This window comes from Vigna unguiculata, chromosome 1 (genome assembly GCF_037176805.1).
Source record: "Vigna unguiculata cultivar grain cowpea cultivar isolate G323 ecotype 2 chromosome 1, ASM3717680v1, whole genome shotgun sequence".
Taxonomy (NCBI): domain Eukaryota; kingdom Viridiplantae; phylum Streptophyta; class Magnoliopsida; order Fabales; family Fabaceae; genus Vigna; species Vigna unguiculata.
Genome location: NC_140792.1, coordinates 33,780,489 through 33,803,564, shown reverse-complemented (window position 1 = coordinate 33,803,564; position 23,076 = coordinate 33,780,489). Strand labels below are relative to the sequence as shown.

The 23,076-nt window shown below is 31.1% G+C and overlaps 2 protein-coding genes across 2 annotated transcripts; both read left to right on the top strand.

The window, feature by feature from the left end:
* The first annotated feature begins 307 nt into the window (after positions 1-307).
* LOC114163679 (Remorin family protein) lies at positions 308-2,642 on the top strand. The gene is made up of 2 exons (XM_028047977.2): positions 308-1,060; positions 2,158-2,642. Exons 1-2 carry the CDS (start codon positions 452-454, stop codon positions 2,347-2,349), a joined length of 801 nt encoding a protein of 266 aa, XP_027903778.2. The 5' UTR covers positions 308-451; the 3' UTR covers positions 2,350-2,642.
* A 15,423-nt stretch (positions 2,643-18,065) lies between these two features.
* Positions 18,066-22,239, top strand: CPK32 (calcium-dependent protein kinase 32). The gene is made up of 8 exons (XM_028070479.2): positions 18,066-18,843; positions 19,488-19,611; positions 19,723-19,866; positions 20,400-20,552; positions 20,700-20,815; positions 20,929-21,096; positions 21,385-21,615; positions 21,785-22,239. Exons 1-8 carry the CDS (start codon positions 18,325-18,327, stop codon positions 21,947-21,949), a joined length of 1,620 nt encoding a protein of 539 aa, XP_027926280.1. The 5' UTR covers positions 18,066-18,324; the 3' UTR covers positions 21,950-22,239.
* The last annotated feature ends 837 nt before the right edge of the window (positions 22,240-23,076 follow it).

The window sequence follows — 23,076 nt, the reverse complement described above, 5'->3', positions numbered from 1 at the left end:
TCTCAATCCACATTGAAAACAAAGTTGCTACGTAGACTTTACCGAAGAAAGAAAGAAAGAGGAAGTGTTGAGAAAGAAAAGAAAGTGAATTTACAATTTTTGTTTCTGGGGACAAAACAGAAATAACGGGAAAGGTGAAGGACTGAAGAAGAAAGAAAAAACCGCCATTAAAATATTGCTTAGAAAAGATTTTGCTTTCACGATGAGAAACCTACAGTGCCCTTATTTTAGTTCATTCCATTGAAAGGTGAAAGATTTTGCATTTGTGGTGTGTGTGGTCTACACTTATTCCTCCATTTCCATTCATTAATAACAACCTCAAAACACACTCTCCCATGCTCATGAAACTCTTTGGTTTCACTTTGTTCTTGTCTCTTGCACACTACTTTCCCTTCACTCGCTCCACTACACAGAATTAAAAAAGCCAACCCCACACGCTCACACGCACGCCATGTTCAACGATCCATCAATCATGGGTTCCACGAGCCAGGGCTCGGAGGATCATGAAGAAGAAGATGAACAAGTGAGAGAAATCCACGCCTTAACACCAACTCACCCTCCCCACCCACGTGGCAGACCCTGGGACACCCTTCACACCCACCGTTCAAGCTCCCTCTCCGTCGCCAGCACCGACGGTGGCGCCTCCTCCTCCGACAACTTCACCACCATGAGCAGAGAGTTCAACGCCCTGGTTCTCGCAGGCTCCTCCATCGACCCCGACAACAACCGCAACCTAACTCCCGTCAACCAAAACAACGTGAACAACAACCTGGGGAGGATCAGAGAAGATGAGTTGATGGAAGAGACGAACCCTTTGGCGATCGTGCCGGATAACCACCCTCTGGACCCGGTTCCCTCGTCCCAAATGGGTGGTGGTGCACGTGAAGAGCAAGTGTCGGTGCAGAGGGTGAAGAAGGAGGAGGTGGATACGAAGATATCAGCGTGGCAGAACGCGAAGGTTGCGAAGATTAACAACAGGTTCAAGAGAGAAGACGCTGTGATCAATGGGTGGGAGAGCGAGCAGGTTCAGAAAGCTTCCTCTTGGATGAAGAAAGTTGAGGTAACTTTTCTTTTCTATTTTTCTCACGCTGTTACTTACTTACTTACTTACTTACTTGCATGTTCATCTTCTTCCTCTTTTATTATATTTTATGTGTGTTCGTGTGTGGTGATTATTCTGAGTGGGTTGATTCGGTTTCTTTGAGGTTATGATTACTGTTACTACTCTTGAGATTGAAACAGAACATGCTTGGATTCATTCATCATGATCCAATCAGTACATGGTCAGGTTAACTTTGAAATTAAGAAGAAAATTGAGTAAGATTGGCCAGAAGTGATTGCAGCCATGATTGATGATTGCCTCATTATTAGTATTATATGATTTATATGTAGAAGAAAAGGTGGGGAATTATTTTCCCTTGGTTGTTGAGGAACCACATCAGGAGGGAAAGAAAAAACTATAGTAATAAAGTAAGAATTTTTTTAATCATTGGTAAAAAAAACTAAAATATTCTATGCATTGATGATTTGTTTATGCATATGTGTTGAACTGAGATTAAAAGGTGATCTTTTTTTTGTGTGTGTGGATGAATAGAATTATTCAGTGTACTTTTTAAGGAGTGTTATGTCTGTGTTTTGGATGGAAAAAAATGTAAGTTTAACGAGACAAGTCGAATCCAACATCTATGCGTGTATTTACATATTTGTCCAAACAGTGTCAACTTCCTTTTGTATCTTGGTCGTATAATGTTTTTGTTTTTTTCATGCATTCCCATGGTTTTGGTAATTTACAATACCACAGATTCAATGTCGAAATCACCCTAAGCATTGAACCTCACATTGAGAAGTTGAATTACGACTAATAAGTTCTTCCTTCAACATTGAACCTCACATTTTTCACCTTTTCTCTTTTTATTGCATTTGCAATTTTAAGCTAAAACGTCACCCACCTGCTATGAACTTCCATGAGGGTACATTCTTTTGGTAGCATAACCTGTAGTGATGTGAAAACTGCAACTTTAAATGTGTTACCCACCAGCAAGTACCAAACCGTTCAACTATTTGAGTTCATGTTAATTTGAACTAAAACTACGTGTCCATGCAGTAAAAGAAAAGTTGATTTAACGTTTTTGTTAATGATGAGTAAAAAATGTGCAGAGGAAGCTGGAGGAGAAAAGGGCAAGAGCAATGGAGAAAATGCAAAACGACATAGCAAAAGCTCATAGAAAAGCAGAGGAGAGAAGGGCATCAGCAGAAGCCAAAAGAGGAACGAAAGTGGCTAGGGTTTTGGAGATTGCAAGTCTGATGAGAGCAGTTGGAAGAGCACCAGCCAAAAAGTCCTTCTTCTAAAGATTTCACATTTCCAAAACCCTTTTGAACCAGAATTTTAGAGATAAAAATAAAAATAAAAATAAAATGTATAAGAGCCCCCTTTTCCTTTTTTGAATTGGGTAAAGGGTGCAGCACTATGAAAAGAAAGAAAGAAAGAAACAAAAAAGTGCAGATGAGGGATATGTGTCATATTATGTGAGAACCAATTGGAGTGTTTGTAAGTGATTGCAGTGTTTGAATGAAGGTGATGAGTGGTGACACGCTTATTTGATTGTGGTGGTTAATAAGCACTTTTGTGTTTTGTACATTAAGATATTGCGTCTTTGAATCACTACTACCAAATGCTCACCTTACCTACCTAACCCTGCCACCTCCTCACCTGCATTACTACTCTTTTCTTTATATTTTCCTTTTCCAAATCATGAGATTATGGTTTACCAAACTCTGCTCCCGACAAATCCATCTAATAATCTCTTGTTAATTCTTAAATCATGTCACAAAACACAAATACTTTGATGCTTGGCTTATGAAGTTATGAGAAACAAACCATTCTAAACATCTAGGTAATTGCATGCTTAACAACACTCTACAATTAATGGATGTATGACTTTGATATTAAGCTTTGTTTATTTTACCCTGTAGGAGCCTATAAGGATGCCTTAAATTCTGCAGAGCAGTATAAATTACAAATAATCACAGGAAAAATATCATTGCTTCTTACACCGTCACAATTAATAACTGCACCCCCAAACTATGAAAAAGACTAAAGTACCCTCTTGTTATATCATTGGACAATGATATATAGACAATCAAATTTTGACAACTTTCTTTTATAATTTGAGTATCATCTTCTAATTGGTTTAGAAATATAGAAAAATGAGAAAATGAAAAATGGAAGACCATTTTAAAAGATGACACATCAAGTTGTAAGAGAAAATTGTCAAAATTTAGTTTAGTTGTTAAAAACTTATTTTCCTATATCATTATGTTGTTGTCACTAACCATCACCGCTACCGTTCCTGCTAGGGATGACAACGGGACGAGACGAGGACAAGTTTCGATATCCCATACCCATCCCCATAGAAAAAATTCATTCACATCCCCATACCCAAACCCAACATATATCAAACTTTTGTCTCATTTCATCCTCACCAGGTAACGGGTATAATCTCGTACCCATACCCATACTCGTACCCATTTTCTTATTATTTCAATATTAATTTTAATTAATTTATTTTAAATAATAAAAAATTACAGTAAAAGAAACATAATATTATTAAATATTCAATATTAAAATGATGATTGTTTCTTAGATATCCAATACTGTGAAATAAATTTTAATTGTTCATATTTTAGATTAGAATATCAAATAAATTTCATGAGAACCAAAACATTTATTAATTTGCAAATATTAATGAAACCTAGTTCATAAAATTAAAAAATATTTTTGAAAAAATATAAAAGAAAAACAAATATTCAAATTAAAATATATTTTAAATGTTTATGTACTTCAATTTTTTAAATTCCAATGAATTTCTTTTTTATACACTAATAAAAGTTACAATACATCATTTGATCAAAATCACGCAAAAAACAAACAATGAACATAATAATAAAATGTTGACATAGATTTGTATCTTTTGAGCTCCAATATATGTTGGATGGTGATAAGAAAATATTCATGACAATTACATTAAATTTTTATATTGTAACAAAAATAAAAGTTATTTATACAATTATAGTGAAAAAAAATTACAATATGATTGATAATGAGTTAGAAAAAAATAATTAGATAAAATATATCGAAAAAGTATTATACATGATGAAAATAAATAACAAATAAAAATATAAAAAAATTAACAAATGTGTGTCTTAAAACCAATTTGAGAGACAATTGAAAGAAATGGCACAAACGAAACCCCAAATGTATAATTAAGGGTATGATAAGATGAAACATACCTTAGAGATCTAAGAAAACTTTTCAAATACCAACATATATACTCAATGATTGAAAAATAACGAAAATTGTTTAAGGAAAACAAAATAGTTCTTCAAATGAAACAAAAATTATTAATAATAAGATTTTTTTTATATTACCTAGTAAATGAAAGGTTTATGCTATTAAACACTTAAATTGATAATATTAAATGTCTCATGTGAAAGGAAAATATGCAATAAATAAAAATATTACAAAATAGAAATATTCAAATGTGAGACATAACTTTTTTTTTAATTGGCATACATCATTTTAACATAATTACATAAAAGTTATAATAAGATAAAAAATATATGGGGGATGCGAATGAGTTTAACAACAAACCAAATAATTAGAAGAAATAATATATTAAATGTCTCATGTGAAAGGAAAATATGCAATAAATAAAAATATTAAAAAATAGAAATATTCAAATGTGAGACATAACTTTTTTTTTAATTGGCATACATCATTTTAACATAATTACATAAAAGTTATAATACGATCAAAAATATATGGGGGATGCGAATGAGTTTAACAACAAACCAAATAATTAGAAGAAATAATATATATGGTTACTTAATTAATTGTGAATATTTTAATAGTTTAAACATGGACAGAGGTATGGTGGGGACCAATATTATAGCGAGAATATGTACATCTCTATGTACACCCAATTGAAAAAGTTACAGATTTCCCATACCCATTTACATACCTAGTTAGTGTGAAAATTCTTCGTCAAATAGGAAACGAATTTATTTGTCATCTCTAACTACTACCATAGTTGTTATCATAGAAAGAGAGAGAACATTATACAAAAGATGAGAGAGAATAAAAAAAAAAAAAACTTGTTTTGCAAAGCTCTCTCCAGAAAATTTGTTATAGAAAGTTTATTTTAAAAATTTTATTTCAAAAAGTTTATTTTGGAAAATTTTCAGAACAGATTATTTAAAAGTTGCTTCTAAAAAAATAATGATATTTTGACAAACAAAATTTAACAAACTCTTTTTTTTTTTAAGTAAAAAAGATATCACTTTATTACTTTATTTTGATTAAAAAATAAAAAATTAATCTATTTAATTCTATTTATATAGAATTTGTCAAATTTATAAAAAAAATTGTAAAGTTTGTAAAAAAAAAAAATTTTATTAACATATAATTTTCCTTTAGGAAACATGAAATTGTCATTTTGAAGATTGGGGGTACACGAAGATATGGGTTTGGAGGAAGCAAAAGCCGACAAATATTAGAAACCTATCTGTGGAGAAGAAAAGTTGGGCCTTGGGCTACCCTTACATTTTATTTGAATTTGATTTATTAACTTTCATTTTGTCTTTCTATGTTCTGAAATATAAATTAGTTAAAAGAAATTTAATAATCAAACAATTTCAATGATATCATTGTGTGTCAGTTCATTCAAAAGCAATCTATAACATAACATAGATGATCCAAAGTTAAATTTAAGAAATTAATTTTAGAAAACTTTTTTTGGTGGATGGAAAAAACTTCTGTAACAAAAGTTGTAAGTACCATCAATAAAATCTATACATATTATATGGATTAAAAACAATCATTTTTTACTATTTCTTATTGCTTTTAATACAACAATAATTTCTTTTGCTAATCAATTTGATGAGGTATTAGGGTGTGGAGTCATGAGTAAAAGTAACAATAGCTTGCAGCATGATTTTCAGGTTTTTGGAGGAATTTGGAAGAAACGAAATGTTTTCATATACATTTTCAGAGGAAACGAAGCATGTGCAAGAGATAATTGAAGCTACAAAATTTCATTATTTTGTATGATAAATCTTTTGTAATGTGTTATTCAATTTTCTCGCATCCAACTTCTAATCATCTTAACTACTAAATTCCACGCTTGCAATCTAAAAATATTAGCCAAAGTTAAACAGTAGAAGATATTAATGTCTGATGCAACATAAATCACGAGTGGAGCATCTTTCATCATTGCTACTATAGAAAAGCATTGGTGCCGACACACTTTGCTGAATTTGAACATGACATATGACAGGATGAAATCTCTTCTTTTGGCAAATTCAATCAACAAACCAAAAAGGGATCATTGAATTTACCCAAAGGAGACATAAGAGATCATGGACACTGGAACTGGGACTTTCTACATTCTCCTTCTTAGCACAGCAAGGGCAGAACAATTTTCTAACATCAAACTTACCTTTTTCACACACCAGTTTTGCATTATGTCTCTCCTTTCATCTTATCTATTGTCACACTTTGCTACATCGCTTTTCTTGGTCTTGTTTATTTCACTGTTCTGTTGGTTTGTCTTTTCACATTCCAATTTTCTGCATAATGCTAATCATACCAACTCATTTCCATGAAACAACAACAATCAATGGTTCTCAGCACTAGGGACATGACCAAATGGAATGTACTATAATTGCATTTCCCTAACTGCACTAGGGTAATCAGACCATGTTTGATTATAGGGTTGTATGAAGAAATTTCTCCTCAGAACTTTTAGAAGAGAAGAAAAAAAAAGGAAATAAAACGAAATTTTCCATTAATCAAAATTAATTTATACATAAATTACCACAATGTGTAGTTCAAAGAGATGAGAAGTTTCGTAAAAGTAACTCATTGGATTGCTTGAAAATGATAAAAGATACAAACGGGAGTCTCAACTTTGTCTACAAAGCTTGAGAGGTAATTAATCACAAGAGATTGAGTCTATCTTTTATTAATTAAAAAGGACAAAATTAAACATGTCAAGAAAATCATTATATTTTATCCACAAAAATCATTTAATAACATAAAAATAATTATTGTGTGTAAATTTTTACAATACACAGAAAACACTCTCGACTCTTTGATTTTAAGTACCCTCACATTCTTCAGATCAATAATTTAGTTATACCTCAGAACACTTTCCTACGAGAGAATGAAAAAAGTTAAACAGGAATTCAAAGTATCTTTGATTTTAGGTAACTAAATTCTTTAATCTCGACTTCATTATATAATCATCAATACCTACTACTTTACTTATTCCAAGAGAAAGGAGACTTTAGAAGATGTACATTTTCATCGTACTCAATAAAACATCATATAAGACAAGATAGAACACCTTAAAAAAGTTGAACATGGTGTCAATATTATTCGAGTTGGGCTCAATGAAATTAAATAATAAACAAATATGTGCTACGCAGACTCTTATGGGGTTTTAGTTACCTCACCAGCAAACATAGATTGTGCTACAAAGTGTTTGAAATGAGTGGCACCTTGATGCTTATGAACGTGACTGATATATATATCTTATACATAAGAAGGCCTTTGGTTTCGGCCTTTAAAGGCATGCAATTGGCTTACAACAGTTTTCCTCATTTTTAACATAATGAAAACTTGAAATATAAATTTTCTTCACGTGCACGTTATCTATAAAACAGCAGAAAGAGTAAAAACCAAGTAGCAAGAGATTTTGTCAAAGTTCAAATGGTTCTAGAATCAAACTCAAACTCGCATTTGCAAGACCTTAACTTGTAGTCATATTGACCATTTCTTTTTGGTTCTTTCCAACAAGTTCGGTCAATACTATAATCATCACAAGATCCTTCGAACCCGTGACCACATCCAAAAACTGTAGAAAGAAAATTACACGGTGCGTCACTTTCAAGTTCTGTGACTCCGGCACAAGTTTAAAATGAACTCATTTATCAGAATGAAGTGTTATTTTGGAACTTAGCCGCTAAAAACAAGCAAGGAAAGTTCCATGTGATGTATTTCAAACGCAATACGTGTAAATGGGACTGTGTTTAATAATCTGAAATTGCGAAAAGAAGGTTCTATGAAATAGCCTTTTGTCAACAGATATTGTAAATGGTGTTGTTGGAGGGGAAGAATAAGCCATCATGGTAGACCCACAGAAGAATTTTGTTTATATTTATATGGCATCGTGTATGAATCTTGCAAACATCATGGACTATGTCATCTTTTCTCTGGTTGGATCATGTTCATTTAACTACACAAAGTTGACTTTAATGGTTTCCACAGCTTCTAGAATCCTATTAATCATCACAACCGTGTTTCTTCCATGTTCATAGTTTATACACATGCCATTGTTGACTGCACTCGATACAACTATTCACACAAGAATCAGGTTCGGCATAAGTGGAGGAGATGCATGTTACCCCAATCTTACCTTATCCACTAATAAATACAAACTTGGTATTTACAAATTTAATAATGTTCTTGGTTTCTGGTTTCATTTATTTGGTTGTGGACTTGCCTTATCTTCAAAATTAATGGGTATTTTGCTGAGTAAAATTATAGGACTACTTCCATCATCTTTTGATTATGTGGTTTAAAGTGAAAGATGAAAGTCAAAAAATAAAAGTAATAATATCGTTATCGTTTTGCTAAAATGTTTTCGTTTTGGTTGAACCGGTATATAAAAAGTAAACAAATTGAGCATGTATTCATTTCTTAAAAGTTTATATGTGTATACCACTTTACTCTATTATTTTGTATCAGAAATATTTTGTCAATAACTTTTCTCTGTTCTAGCTTTCTCAGTAACTAGTTCTGAACTCGTCGCTTTTTATTTGGTTACGTGAACTCATTGACCTATTTCTTTCTATTTTAATACCTTGAATAAAACAAGGATTTTGAATAAAACCTTAAAGTCACATTCGTGAACTAAAAAATATATTTGCATCATGTTGAGAATGTTTTTGAGTCAAAGAATATTATAAAAGATATATGATTACTTGATAAAAAAAAACGTTAAGTTTTAAAGTTAACCGTAAAACATTAAAAAATAGTTGTTAATAAGTTTAAAAGTTGTAGTGTGAAGAAAATTATTTTGGGAGTTGTTCTGTATAACTCATTTTTGTACACACACTATACAAACTTTTTTTTTTTATTGGAAAAATTTAGTTATTAATATGTTATGCTATTAACAGAGAAATTCAAAACTATGATGTATCATTGTCATGTTACCTTAAAAAACGTATATACTTACTTGTTTATTTATACATAAGATATTTTTGAGAAATAATTTTGTTTGAATTATAAATAGTAAAACTCTTCTTTCAAGTATTTAACTCAATTATATTAGAACTCGAACTTAAAACTCTTAATTCAATTAAAACAATTCCACACTGATTAATCAACATGTTTAATGTATTTGTTCATAGTGATAATGTAAGCTTTGAATATAATATTTTCAATTTGACGGGAAATATTTTATAATGTACTGTTCATCTAGCCTTTTAAAACAATGCTATTTATCATTACATAATCTTTGTTAAGTCTTCTTGTGGGAGCACTGCTTTGCAAATTTTTAAGAATAAGGATGTTGTAAAAATATAAAACTGTGTTAAGAAAAGTTATACTTGTAAAATTAAATTACATTGAAATTGTTTTAAATGGTCTGTGATATTTAGTTAAGACTATTTATGTTCTAATTACTTATAATTAATTCTTGGGAGATTTCAATTTATGGACATGAGATCAATTGATTTTAAGACACTTATTGTGATATTACATGATTTCATTAAAATTTTATTTCACTTATCATTATAATTTGGATACTCTAAAATATAAAAAAGGTACTTTAACGGATTTACAATTATTTGGTTTGTCTGAATTCAATTGGATTTTAGCTTTGGTGCATTTAGGTCATAGCTTAGGTTATGAAAATGAAATCAACGTGATAGTGGTTTCTATGAAAACATTTAAAATAGTTTTATCTATTAGGATATATATCGTGTAAATTAATCATTTGGCAATAATTCGTTAAAAGTTGTTTTTAAATAAAAAAAATTCTAAAATTGACTTCTAACTAATTATTTACAAATAGAAAATTAATACACCGCATATAAAGGTAAAAATATTTTAATTAGATATATTAAGACGGTTGGTTAAATTGTTTTAATTTTTTTTGTCATAAAATAAAGGAGTATATTCTCTAATTTTTTTAATATCATTTATTGAAATGACGTAGGAAAGTCCATTAAATAGAGTTATGCGAATTAAAACTTGTTTATATAAAAGTTCATAAATATGATCACTTTTGTATTATATTTGAGTATGACATACTCAAGGAACTTTACATACATGTATCATTAGTTATGTATCATAAATACATAAATAACATGGGGAATGATATTTTCTAAGTGAACTTGTAAGAGTATTGTTTTTGGGACCAAACCTATTCCTATTATGTGATGATAACAAAATAAACATAAATATAAATCAATATATTTCTTTTAAATTTTACTATTAAAATAAAATTTTAAAATTTAAACCTAAGATTTTAGATGTTTTTATAATTTCGTAAGTTTAAAAATAAAAATAAAAAATCTAAGATTTTACACTTTTAAATTATAGAGTTCAAATAAAAATAAAACACCTAAAATTAGCTCAATGTTTTTAATTACAAAAATGATTTCCTAAAAGCTCATCTTAAAATTCCATTGACCGCAACAACTTTTCTTTTCTAAATCAGAACCCAAAATTAAAAGCAAGAGATGGATTAAATACTCCAGAAGGAAAATTATCTTTTGACAGAGAAAATTTTGACAAACTTAACAAAGATTCTAAAAATGAAATTAAAGTGGATTAAATTTTTATTTTTTAATTAAAATAAAATAATAAAATAATACTTTTTTACCTGAATAAGAAAGTTTATCAAAACTTAGTCAAAAACATTTGTTAATTTATCATAACTCTAAATAGAAACCGCGTTTCAATTAAATGATATAAATAATATTTGTATTCATTCAAATTATTGTTAGTTTCATAATTTAATTCCTATCCTTATTTTTCCTTTTTTGTAACTAGTATTTTTACCCCTTACAAAATGTATAAGATAAAGTATTATCTTCTATATGACTAAAATGTGAAAGGAATATTTTGAATGTGTTAATTAATTTTTAATTTAAATTTAAATAAATAAATATTTTAAATATGTAAGTTATATTTTAGATTTCGGATAAATAGTTTATATTATGACATAATATTATTTTTAATTAATATATAACATTTTAAAATTATTAAAATTTATTTTTTGATAATTCGATAGAAAATTAAATACAAAAATAAAAGTAATAGTTTGATATAGTCTATAAAGTGATTTTTAGTTGTCAAATCAAATTAAGTTTTAAATTAAAGTTATGAATTTTAAAATAAATAAAAGCTCAATGTGTAGTATAAGACAGTGCGACAAAAAAAACGTTTCCGTAGAGAACAGAAAATGATAATTTATAATATTTTATGGAAAAAAAAATTGTTACTAAAAGGCTTAAATAAAACATTGAGTCTAAATCGATCAAAATTATTGAAAATTTGTACCGAATTAAATATAAGTCACGAGATACTTACATATGATATAACAATGATACTAATTTGAAATTTGACAGTAATATTAGTTTGTCACGTGATACTCATATTGTCACGTGTCATAATTATGGATTGTCATGTAGACAAAGTTTTTAAAATTAAAAAAATTCAAAAAATAAAAATAAAAAAAGTTACAAAGTGATACAAAATTGTTGTTGTTTGGCCTCTGTTAACAATTTATACGATATTTTATAAGAGGGATCACAATTTTCAGAAATTATGACTATTTTGAACATTAAAAATAGGACTAAAGTGAAAAAATTTACAAAAATTGAACCAATGGTGTATTTAAGTTAGAGCTATCAAAATGGATTGGAATCCGTGAGCCAACCCGACACACCACGGGTTCGGACCACGGGTTCGGACCGGATTGAGTTGAAATTTTTTTATAAATTTTAGTATGATTTAATTTTTTATCCGGTGTACCTCAAATCCGACTCACCTGGGTTGAACCCTTTGTGAGTCGGGTTGGCTCATCAACTCGTAGATAAATGGTCACACTAATTATTTTTATTATGTGTGACTTTGCATTTGGGTCAGATTAGGTTATTGTTTTTTTAGCCAACACATTGATAATTTATATTTTGTGATTTTTGTTTGTGTTTAGAGTTTAATATCCCTTAAGATTGTATTTTTCTATTGAAGTTTATCTAGATTTTAATCATAATTATAATTCAGATTTTTTGAGACTAAAGAAAAAAAATTATATTTTTATAATTAAGTGAGTCAGTAAGCCAACTCGTTTAACCCATTAACCTGTTGTGGACGAGGTTGTATTTGAATATTTTCAACTCGTTAATAAGTAAGTCGGGTTAGCTCACTACATGACCAACCAATGGTAGGTTGGGTCGGATTACCCGTTTTGACAACTCTAATTCAAGCCTTACTAAAACAAATATATCAATTTTGTTTTGAAAATTGTATCATAGAAAATATTTATAAATTTTGTTATAAAAAATAATTTACAATAAATTAATATGTTTTATTTTAATTATTTTGTATAAAATATTTTGAAAAAATTTTGTAGAAGATATTTTGAGTTTTAGAATTTTGTAAGAAATAATTATTTAGGAAAGAATTATTTTTTAATTAAAATTCTTAGAGAGAATGACAAAAAACATATATTTTAAAATATTATTTAATAAATTTGAAAAAAAAAATCTCATAAAATACAACAAATTTTACTAGTGTTGTTTCACCATGTCTCATGTAACACTCCTTTTTTTCTAGAAACACAATCAGATCCACTCTCATTTTCTTCTCTGCAAAGTCAACTCTCCCCTCTGTCTCCCTTTCTCTGACCCTTGCCTCCGTCTCACCAACCTTGCTTCTTGATTAGGTCCTGAAGAAGAAGTCACGCCTGAGCCCTCTGCTGCCTCCACTCATAGCCTCTCATCTCCTAGGTAAGTTTTCCTTGCAGCTTCAATTCTGAATTTGAAATTCAATTCGAAATTTTGCTTCCATTCAGAGTCTAATCCAGTGCTCACCCTTCCTGTGTGATTTGATGATAAATTCTTCTAGGTTCGGCTAAGGAATTCTGCTCCCCTCTCTTAAGTTGTCTTCACCCAAACTTTAGCTCAAGAATAGGTAAGGGAAGCTAACTCTGTAACTCATTTTGATGTGAATTGTGTTCGTGAGTGTTTTAATTGCATGATTGCTTGTTCAATTGGTGTTTGAGACTGCTGGTGTGTGAAATTGAGTGGGGGATGTTCTTGAGCGAGCTTGCATGTGCAGAATAGTGGGGATTTCCTGGTAGTTTCGCCTAGGCGAGTTGGTCTCGCCTGAGCGAAAATACCAGAAACTCACCCCTGTCATTGTGCGAAATCTCGCCTAGGCGAGCTGGGGTCGCTTGAGCGAGATAGCATCTCGTCTAGGCGAGCCAGTTTGACCGGAGCGAGAGTTCGCCCAGGATTTGTAATTCGCCACTGTATGATGTCTCGCCCAGGCGAGATCAACTCGCCTAAGCGAGATAGACTCTCTAGCTTAGGCGAGACTCTCTAGCCTAAGCGAGATTCCCTACAGAAGTTAGCTTTCTCACTGTTTGGCTTACATGATGCTATATTGATTGCTTTAAAATGATGATAGTTGGTCTTGTATGTGATCTTTATGCATGTTAGACTATGTGATGGAATTGAGTGCGAATTTGATGTGAATGAGAATATGTTGGAGTTAGGATTTCAAGGGAAATTCTAAGGAATGTGGTTTTAGTGAATGTAAGGGCATGAGGACTCAGATTGGTGGCATCCTGACGCTCCTAGTAACCATTAAGACTCAAGTAGAGTATGATGGATTACGTCGGGGGGAGTAGCAGGAGGTCCTGGTCTATGATTCCGATCCATCATAGAGGTGATGAGATTTACCTTGGAAGTGGTTGGGTGAATACCCCTTGTGCCTAAAACTCTGCAGAGTTTAGGAACCATCTCAAGTGCAAGTCACCAAGAGCTCCAATGCCACTTACAGGATAAATTGGATGATTTATTGGATTGTGGAATGAAAGTCTGTTTTCTGTTTCAGTATGAAAATTGCATGACGTACTCTTTGTTCAAGTTAGCTTACCCTTCTAGTTCTATTGTGTTCCGTGTGTCTTTTACTTTTGCAATGATCGTCCTTATTGAATGGAGTGAGCAGATAAAAGTGCAGGCGAAGATACACCCTTCCTTGACAGGCGTTGATTGGGTTTCCAGGATGTTTCCAGCAGTATTAGTCACATGTTCCTCCAGTAGATGCTTAGGATGTTTTGTAACCCTTTGTTTAGTGTAAGTTGTATGTATGATTATTTTGAGGATGACTGTATCATATTTTATTTTGACCCACGTCATCATCTGCTTTTAAATTATTAAAAATTTAAATGTTTTGTTTAATAGTTTAAAAACTATGAAAACGGGATGTTACATCTCACATGCTAGAAGAATATTAAAGTTTAAATGAGTAAATAAATTAATATAAATTTATTTTCTTTTTATCTTTATAAATATCCATATTCACTTACAAGAACCAAATCATTTGGACAACATTCTTTTAAGTTCAAGTGAAAAATAGAATACTTTGTGGAAATTATTTTCTGTATGAGAACTAATGAAAATCATTAAAAATGCATCTAGTTTCCATATACAACCAATGATAACAATTCATAAAAACACTTTTATTTATTATAAATAATTTAATTATGAAAAGAGAATTTAGAAGAATTAGATATTTAAGAATTAAATGTTAAAAAATAATTTCAATTTTTATGCGAATAGATAAATATAAGCAACTTTTTTCATTAAAAGGTTGGCTGATAGAAAAATTATTGTCCCAATATCAATGACAATTCACATTAAAAGGACTTGTCATATTTTTTTTAATATTTTTTATGTAATATTTTGTTGTTGAGAATTGATGTTTCTAACAAAGAAAAAAAAAAGAATAATGTGAATAATGTGATTATTTCCCTGTTGTTCTGATTTAAACATAGAGTGGAGAGTGTGTGAAGTCTAGGAATACATAATTCTTTTATCAGTAAATGAAAAAAAAAAAACATTGATCAAATTTTCTCTAAATTGAAAAGAGAGGAAAATGAGAACGTGAGATAAAATCATTTTGAATCTTAATGTAATCTTCACATTTAATTCTATCAATTAAATCTCTTGATTTACCCGTATATACTTTTAGTGTCCTAAACTTTAATGCTTCCGATAAAAAAAAAATCAAAATTTACGATTTTAGTATTCTAAACATTTTATGAATCATGTCTTCATTGGCAAAATGATTAAAATTACATCATTTATTACTAAAAGGACACGATTAGCACAACTAGAAATTCGAAAAATAAAAAACTGGAAATTTGAACCTAGATAACTTTATTGACATAAATTGGAAAATTGTACCTAGATAATTTTATTGACATAAATGAAACATGATAATTAAAATCTCACAATTATAATTGTGGAAGAAGCAAAGTACAACATAAAACTATAAAATTATTTTGAAAATTTAAACAGTAAAACATATCAAAATTTAATTTCATTTTTCTCTGCTTTAGGTTTCGTTATCAATTGATTTATTTTTTAGCTTTGAATATACCATATCCTATTCTTAGATTTCTAATTAGGGGCTTTTCAGGATCCCCTGAGTCAAATTATTGTACCTGCAAAATTGGAAAAAAATGATCCTTCTTTTCATGAACCTAACCACTTATATTAATGTTTTTTTGATAGTCTTGTTTAAATGAACCCACATGTTAGATAAGGTGACCTAAATTTGCCTTTGCATTTAACTCTCCACCAACCTTAGCAACAAGTTTCTTCATACTTCCTATCTCACATTCTTCATCAAACTTTCAAGGGATTCAACTTTCTCTGTACCATTATATTTTTCTAAATAATGTTTCTTAATAGATTAACTAGAGTGGTCAAACTAGGTTAAAACATGTGGATCAACCTTGTCCATCACGATTTCGGACCGAATTGGATTGAAATTTTTTTATCAATTTCAATACACGTCAATTTTTGACCCGGTTTATCAAGAACATGATTCATCCGAATTGACTCACCAACCCACTCGTAGATAAAGGACCACATATTGTTTTTGTATTTGAGTTGGATTTAGTTGTGTTTTAGCAACAAATGCAAACATACTATTTTTTTTTTTTGTATTTGAGGTTTAACATTATTTTAGATTGTATTTAGATTATATTAAAGTTTATTTAAATTTCAATCACAACTATAATTTAGTTTTTTTTTTGCAATTAAAAAAAATTGTATTTTCTTTTAATTAAGTGAGCCAACTTGTTTAATCCACCAACCCGTAATAGGTCGGATGGAGTTCAAATTTGTTTAATTCGTTAATAAGTGAGTCAGATTAAATTAACTCACTAGATAATCAATTCATGATGAATCGAATCGAATTAACTCAGATAATTCATTTTTACATTTAAATTTAACTTTTTTTAAATAAATAAAAGTCATGCCGGTATATATTTATATATTTGTATGCACTAATGTTGTAGGAAAAAAAAATTAATTTTTAATGTCAGCCAAAAAAGCTATAACCTATGTATTGAACATGCTATTAATATTATTTTCATTTTTATTTTATACTTAAATACTAATATTAAATTAAAGTAGTTAACTTTTGCATCACTTGACAGACACTAACTTATCTGTCTCAATTTTAATACTATCTAGCCACACTAGGTTGACTACTGAGAACATTTAGACAACCTAACTTTCTTTTATTACTTTCAAACACAATTTCTATTTATACGATAAAGTCGTGTTAGAATATGTACCTTTTCCTTTTTATTTGTTTTGTTTTGAAATAAATTTAGAAAAAAGGTATATAAACATACTGTTTAAAAGAGTGGTATATGAACCAACTACATTAATATGGTTGAATATAAAATATCAAATACACAAAAAGAAACAGTGGTATTCCAGGTACAATTTTTTTAAACAAATAAAATAATGGTAAATATTTCTTTGTTTTTTTAAAAAAGTTAAAGTACAATTTCTCTAATTAAGTTAGTTATTCAATGATTTAAAATAATCTATATATAAAAAAATTCAAATTAAAAGTGTGTAAGAATCAACCGGAACAAATTTACTTAAGTTTATTCTTTAATCAAAATCCCTCTTATATATATCTCACTTGTATGCACATATTCACGTAAACAAACTTACATACGTTCACATGTGTATGTATAAAAGAATACACATCATATATATATATATATATATATATATATATATATATATATTCTATTTTAAAAACTATTCTTATTTAAAACGTTTCTTTTATTATATTAAATTATATGTAATGAAGGTAACTTAAATGTTTCAACAATTATTTGATTTTCCAAGTGTACTTCAAATTTTCTGAGACATGGATGACTTAAGTATACACGGATTGAATAACAATCTATTAACAAAATTGACTTTAAAATGTTAAAAAAACTAAATAAATTAAGAGAAAAAAAAAATATTTAGTAGTGGAGATATGGCGGCGGCATTGAAAAGGGTCATGTTTTTCCTCCGCCAGAATTGAATGACCTGCAACGTGGCAGGATATAACAGGTTAAGGGTATTATATTTTGTTTGAAGAATAGAAATAAATTTAAACTTTTTAGGTAAGAGTGAGCGATTGGGTGAGTCTTTGCACTATGTTCACCGAATGGCACTCTCGTAATTTCACCAAATTGAAGAGGGCAGTCAAAGCAACTCTCACTCATAATTACCACTCACTCCTCCAATAAAATAATATTAAAATTAAAATAATATCAACTGGAGTCACCTTCCCCATGTAGAGGGAGGGAGAAACATACAAAATAAAATAAGAAAATAATAATAAAAAAAAAAAAATGAAAAGGAAGACGAAGTCGCTGCGAAACAAGTTTGACCCTCTCCAAGTTAAGTTCCATCCCCTTTCCTCCTCAAACACGCGCAAAATTATTCATCATCATCATCATCGTTGTTCTTCGATTCTTCATTCATCAAATTTCGCAAAACCCTTCTCATAAATCACCCTCTCACCCTAATTCCATTTCACTCCACCAGCTTTTTCATTTTTTTTGTTAACTTTCCTTTTTCTAGCCTCCATTTGTTTTTTCTTATTTGGGAGAAAGGTTTGATCCTCAGATCTGAGGAACCTCGTCGCCACCGAAGATGGGTATTTGCTGTGCGAAGCCATCCACGGCGGAGGAAGCGGGGAACAAGAAGGGCAAAAAGGGGAAAAAGGAGAACCCCTTCGCCGTCGATTACGGGTTTAACAACAGCGCCAACGCCAACGGCTCCAAGCTCACCGTTTTGAAGTCTCCCACGGGCCGCGAGATCGAGGCCCGCTACTTGCTGGGCCGCGAGCTGGGCCGGGGCGAGTTCGGCGTCACGTACCTCTGCACGGACAAGGAGAGCGGCGAGGAGCTTGCCTGCAAGTCCATTTCCAAGAAGAAGTTGAGGACCGCCATCGACATCGAGGATGTGAGGAGGGAGGTTGAGATCATGCGCCACTTGCCGCAGCATCCCAATATCGTCACCTTGAAGGACACATATGAGGACGACAATGCCGTTCATCTCGTTATGGAGCTTTGTGAAGGTGGAGAGCTCTTCGATCGCATCGTCGCGCGTGGTCACTACACCGAACGCGCCGCCGCCGCTGTCACCAAAACCATCGTCGAAGTCGTTCAGGTTCGATCTGGTGCCTTGATCTGTTTTTTTTTTTTTGTTAGGTCTGGGTTTTTGTTTTGTCCTATGAAACGGAGAATTGATGTGGGGGAATTAAAATCTGGCCTTGATAAAAAAAAAAAAGTTGGAACGCTCTGGGTTTAACGGGGGTCTCGCGATTGAGTTTGGGTACTGGTTAATCTCCATCGGAGGGAGGGTTTGATTTGCGTTTTATCATAAACAATGGATATGTGGAAATTCAAATGGTTATGATATAAAACAACTTGGAATTTGTCCTGGTTAAGTTGGCGTTTAGAATTCGAGTTCTGGGTTCACTACTTAGAACATGAACTTTGTTGCTTGTAACTGTTCTGGAAGATATTTGTGGTATTGGAAAAGAAATGGAGCAAGATAATCTCTCACGGAGGATACTTGAGGCCTTTTACCAAAATTTTTTAAAATGGAATTTCATAAATGGGGTATGCTCTTTCGAGTTTGGGTTTGTGAGCTATTTTATGAACGTTGTGTGGTTACTTTTTTTGCCAGTAAATGGTTGTGTTATGAGCTGCGAATGGAGAACCTGGCATTTGAAGTAATTTGCTTCGTTGAGCGTTGTTTGTTTTCAGTTTGTGTGCTGATGTGGAGGTTTGTTTGATGTTACGTTTCAGATGTGCCACAAGCATGGCGTGATGCATCGGGATCTCAAGCCGGAAAACTTTCTATTTGCAAATAAGAAGGAAACTGCAGCTCTGAAGACTATAGATTTTGGGTTGTCAGTGTTCTTTAAACCAGGTAATGCTTTTTGTTGGTGGGTAAATTGCTTGATGTTGTTGCTTTATTTTATTTGTATTGTTGCAATGCTGCGTATAACGATGCCTGAAACTTTGCCGTTTTTTTTTTCAGGGGAAAGATTTAATGAGATAGTTGGAAGTCCATATTACATGGCTCCTGAGGTATTAAAGCGGAATTATGGGCCAGAAGTAGATATCTGGAGCGCTGGAGTAATTCTATACATCTTACTTTGTGGTGTTCCACCATTTTGGGCAGGTTAGCTTTGTCTTGCACATGTTGTTTTTCAGCTTTTCAGAGACCGCAATCTTAAATTCTCCCTTTTTAAGTTATTAAGGAGTTTATGCAACCAATGTTTATCGTGTACTATGATATGATCATACTTTATAATAAAGAGAAATTGGTGGAAGAAAAATAAATGGGTGATTAAGCATTATTATTGATTCATTTGCATGATTTGTCATATAAGTATGAATGAGATGCATAGATGTCTAATTGCATTGATGGAAGGGGTATCATTCCCAGGAGTTAACGGGCAACTTTCTCTTTTGTGGTGTGAATAAAGATGTTTCATTTGTATATACAATGCAATTCTTACGTTTTTGTAATTTTCTTAGTCTGTATTTTCTTTTTGTTTTTGGCATTAGAAGAGGAAAGATTTAATAAACTTATTTGCTCATTCATTTCCCCTTCACTTAAGTGCTATTTCTTTTTATTATTATTTGTTGCCTTTTGTATCTGATTGGTTTCATTTTCTAAATCGTCTCTCTTACTCATTTTGTAAAATGAAGAAACTGAGCAAGGAGTTGCACAAGCAATCATACGATCTGTTGTTGATTTCAAAAGAGACCCATGGCCTAAAGTTTCTGATAATGCGAAAGACCTTGTGAAGAAGATGCTAGATCCTGATCCAAGGCGGCGGCTAACTGCACAGGAAGTGTTAGGTAACATGCTATTTAGATAAAATCTTGAGAGATGAAGAAAAATGTAGATTGTTCATAAAATTTTCTGCTCTGCATTATGGATTTTTTTCCCTTTAAATGCAAAATTGAAATACCAGAAGTATAAAATTTCTTGTTAACTAAATGCAGATCATCCGTGGTTACAAAATGCGAAGAAAGCTCCTAATGTTTCTTTAGGCGAAACAGTTAGAGCAAGGCTCAAGCAATTTTCTGTAATGAACAAGCTTAAGAAAAGGGCTTTAAGGGTAATGTTCGCAACAATATTTCAATACTTATCATCCCTGAATCGATTATCTATAACTTCTGTAACTCAGGATTACTCATTTTTCTCTTAATGATTGGTATTTCTTGATAACAGGTAATCGCAGAGCATTTGACAGTAGAAGAAGCTGCTGGGCTAAAAGAGGGATTCAAGCTTATGGATATAAACAACAGAGGCAAAATTAACATTGATGAACTACGAGTAGGGTTGCATAAATTAGGCCATCAAGTTCCCGATTCAGATGTCCAAATTCTTATGGAAGCGGTGAGTATTAATTTCTGGAACCTTTTCTCCACAACTGATATTTAAAGAAGTACCTACCTTTTATAAAAGATCGAGGTCTTTTTTTGCGTATTTTCTTTTCAATATGCCAAACTAAATTGCAAACATCATCAGGCGTTCTTAATTCTTCCCTAAGTGCCATATCCTTACTTCCTTGAAAGAAACTTCATAATTAAAAGTGCTACATCGTTGTTCAGTTTTTGTTAAATCATATTATAAACACGACCATACGACCTTGTTCACTCCTAACGTATGGGACTGTTTTTACAGGGTGATGCAGACAAGGATGGACACCTAGATTATGGAGAGTTTGTAGCTATCTCTGTTCATCTGAGAAAGATGGGAAATGATGAGCATCTTCGAAAAGCCTTCCAATTTTTTGATGAAAACCAAAGTGGGTATATTGAGATTGAAGAACTGCGTAACGCGTTATCTGATGACGTCGAAACAAACAGTGAAGAAGTTATCAATGCAATTATGCATGATGTGGACACAGACAAGGTCAGTACATTTTCACGTAGTAGATAAATTTCTTGTTGATTGATTTTTGTCTGGTTAAAATGAAAAGGTGGATCCTATTGATGTTCGCTTACATGGTGCTGCATACTGATGTTAGTTTGTGTTCCTAAAAAAAAATGTTATAATTGATGTTTTGGTGATGAAATTGCAGGATGGAAGAATAAGTTACGATGAATTTGCTACAATGATGAAGGCTGGGACAGACTGGAGAAAAGCATCAAGACAGTACTCGCGAGAGAGGTTTGCGAGTCTGAGTCTGACTTTGATGAGAGACGGGTCATTGCATCTAAACAATGAAAAAAATGAGGGTAGATGACCACTTTAGAAATGCCAATTTTACCTTGGAAAGTAAAAATGATAAAGAAGTCTTTTATTTTATTTTTTAATTTTAACTTCTCTTGATTGTAATTCTTTTCTCTACCCCATATTTTGGGTGAAAAAAAAGTTAGGAATATTGGATCTAATAGTGTTTGTGATTTGAATTATGCCTCTTTGGTTTGTTGAGGTTGTTGTGGTAGGAGACAGGAGAGGGGAGTGGTGGACAACGTTGGACAATTTTTCATTTGTGCCTGTAAATATTTTAAAATTATCATGCTTTGTATTTCATCTGCCAATTTTTACGCAAATCCTGCCCCATCAATATTCATAAAATCATCACCAAAATCGATTATTCGTAGATATTCAGGCTAATGATATCTCTAGTAGATAAACTCGTTTTTTATTTTGTACTACTTTTGTTAAAGCTTAAATAAAATGAAATGAACTTGGTACAAAATTTATCAATCAAATTTTATTTCTTTAATGTATCGGTACAAAATAACCAAAAGAATTAATTTAACGCCGAAGAAATCTTTTCATGATTTCACCATTATCAGGAAAAATATGAAGTTCTTTTGACGCTAAAAATACCTGTAACCTAATAGTTATTTTAAATATTAATCTTATTTCGTGGAAAAAAAATGTAGTGCAATTGCATTAGAGAGCCTAAAATCCCAATTAACTACTACTTTGTTTATTTTTTAGTTATTTATTTCTAGAGAAAAATGTATAATTTTCAGAATTAAAAAATATACCAAATATTATTGTTAATTATACCATGAATTTAAATAATTTTACATGTTTCATACACTTTATCATGATAGTAAAGAAAATGAAGAATAAAATCAACAGGGAAATTAATAATTAAAATAATTCGAAAATTAAAATAAAATCACATAACAATTTTAATGGCAATTCCAAATTTTAATTTATAGGTTATAACCTTAAAAGGCGCTTGGGACAAAACAAAATGAAGGTAATTTTACCAGTTATAGATAGTTGTTTGTTATTTCTTCCTGCTTCCCCTTTTTTCTTTTTGCAATCTCATAGGTATGATAAAATGACAATTTTACCTCTTTTTCTTTCTTGTGTTAAGCCTCGTATTCTACTGTGCACCTCTTCACC

Excerpts from the sequence above, each read along its gene's own strand:
- LOC114163679 (XM_028047977.2), top strand. The coding sequence starts at position 452 with ATGTTCAACGATCCATCAATCATGGGTTCCACGAGCCAGGGCTCGGAG. Across the intron at positions 1,061-2,157 it reads CTTGGATGAAGAAAGTTGAG|AGGAAGCTGGAGGAGAAAAG; the intron begins GTAACTTTTCTT and ends AAAAATGTGCAG.
- CPK32 (XM_028070479.2), top strand. The coding sequence starts at position 18,325 with ATGGGTATTTGCTGTGCGAAGCCATCCACGGCGGAGGAAGCGGGGAAC. Across the intron at positions 21,097-21,384 it reads TCCAAATTCTTATGGAAGCG|GGTGATGCAGACAAGGATGG; the intron begins GTGAGTATTAAT and ends CTGTTTTTACAG. Across the intron at positions 21,616-21,784 it reads ATGATGTGGACACAGACAAG|GATGGAAGAATAAGTTACGA; the intron begins GTCAGTACATTT and ends ATGAAATTGCAG.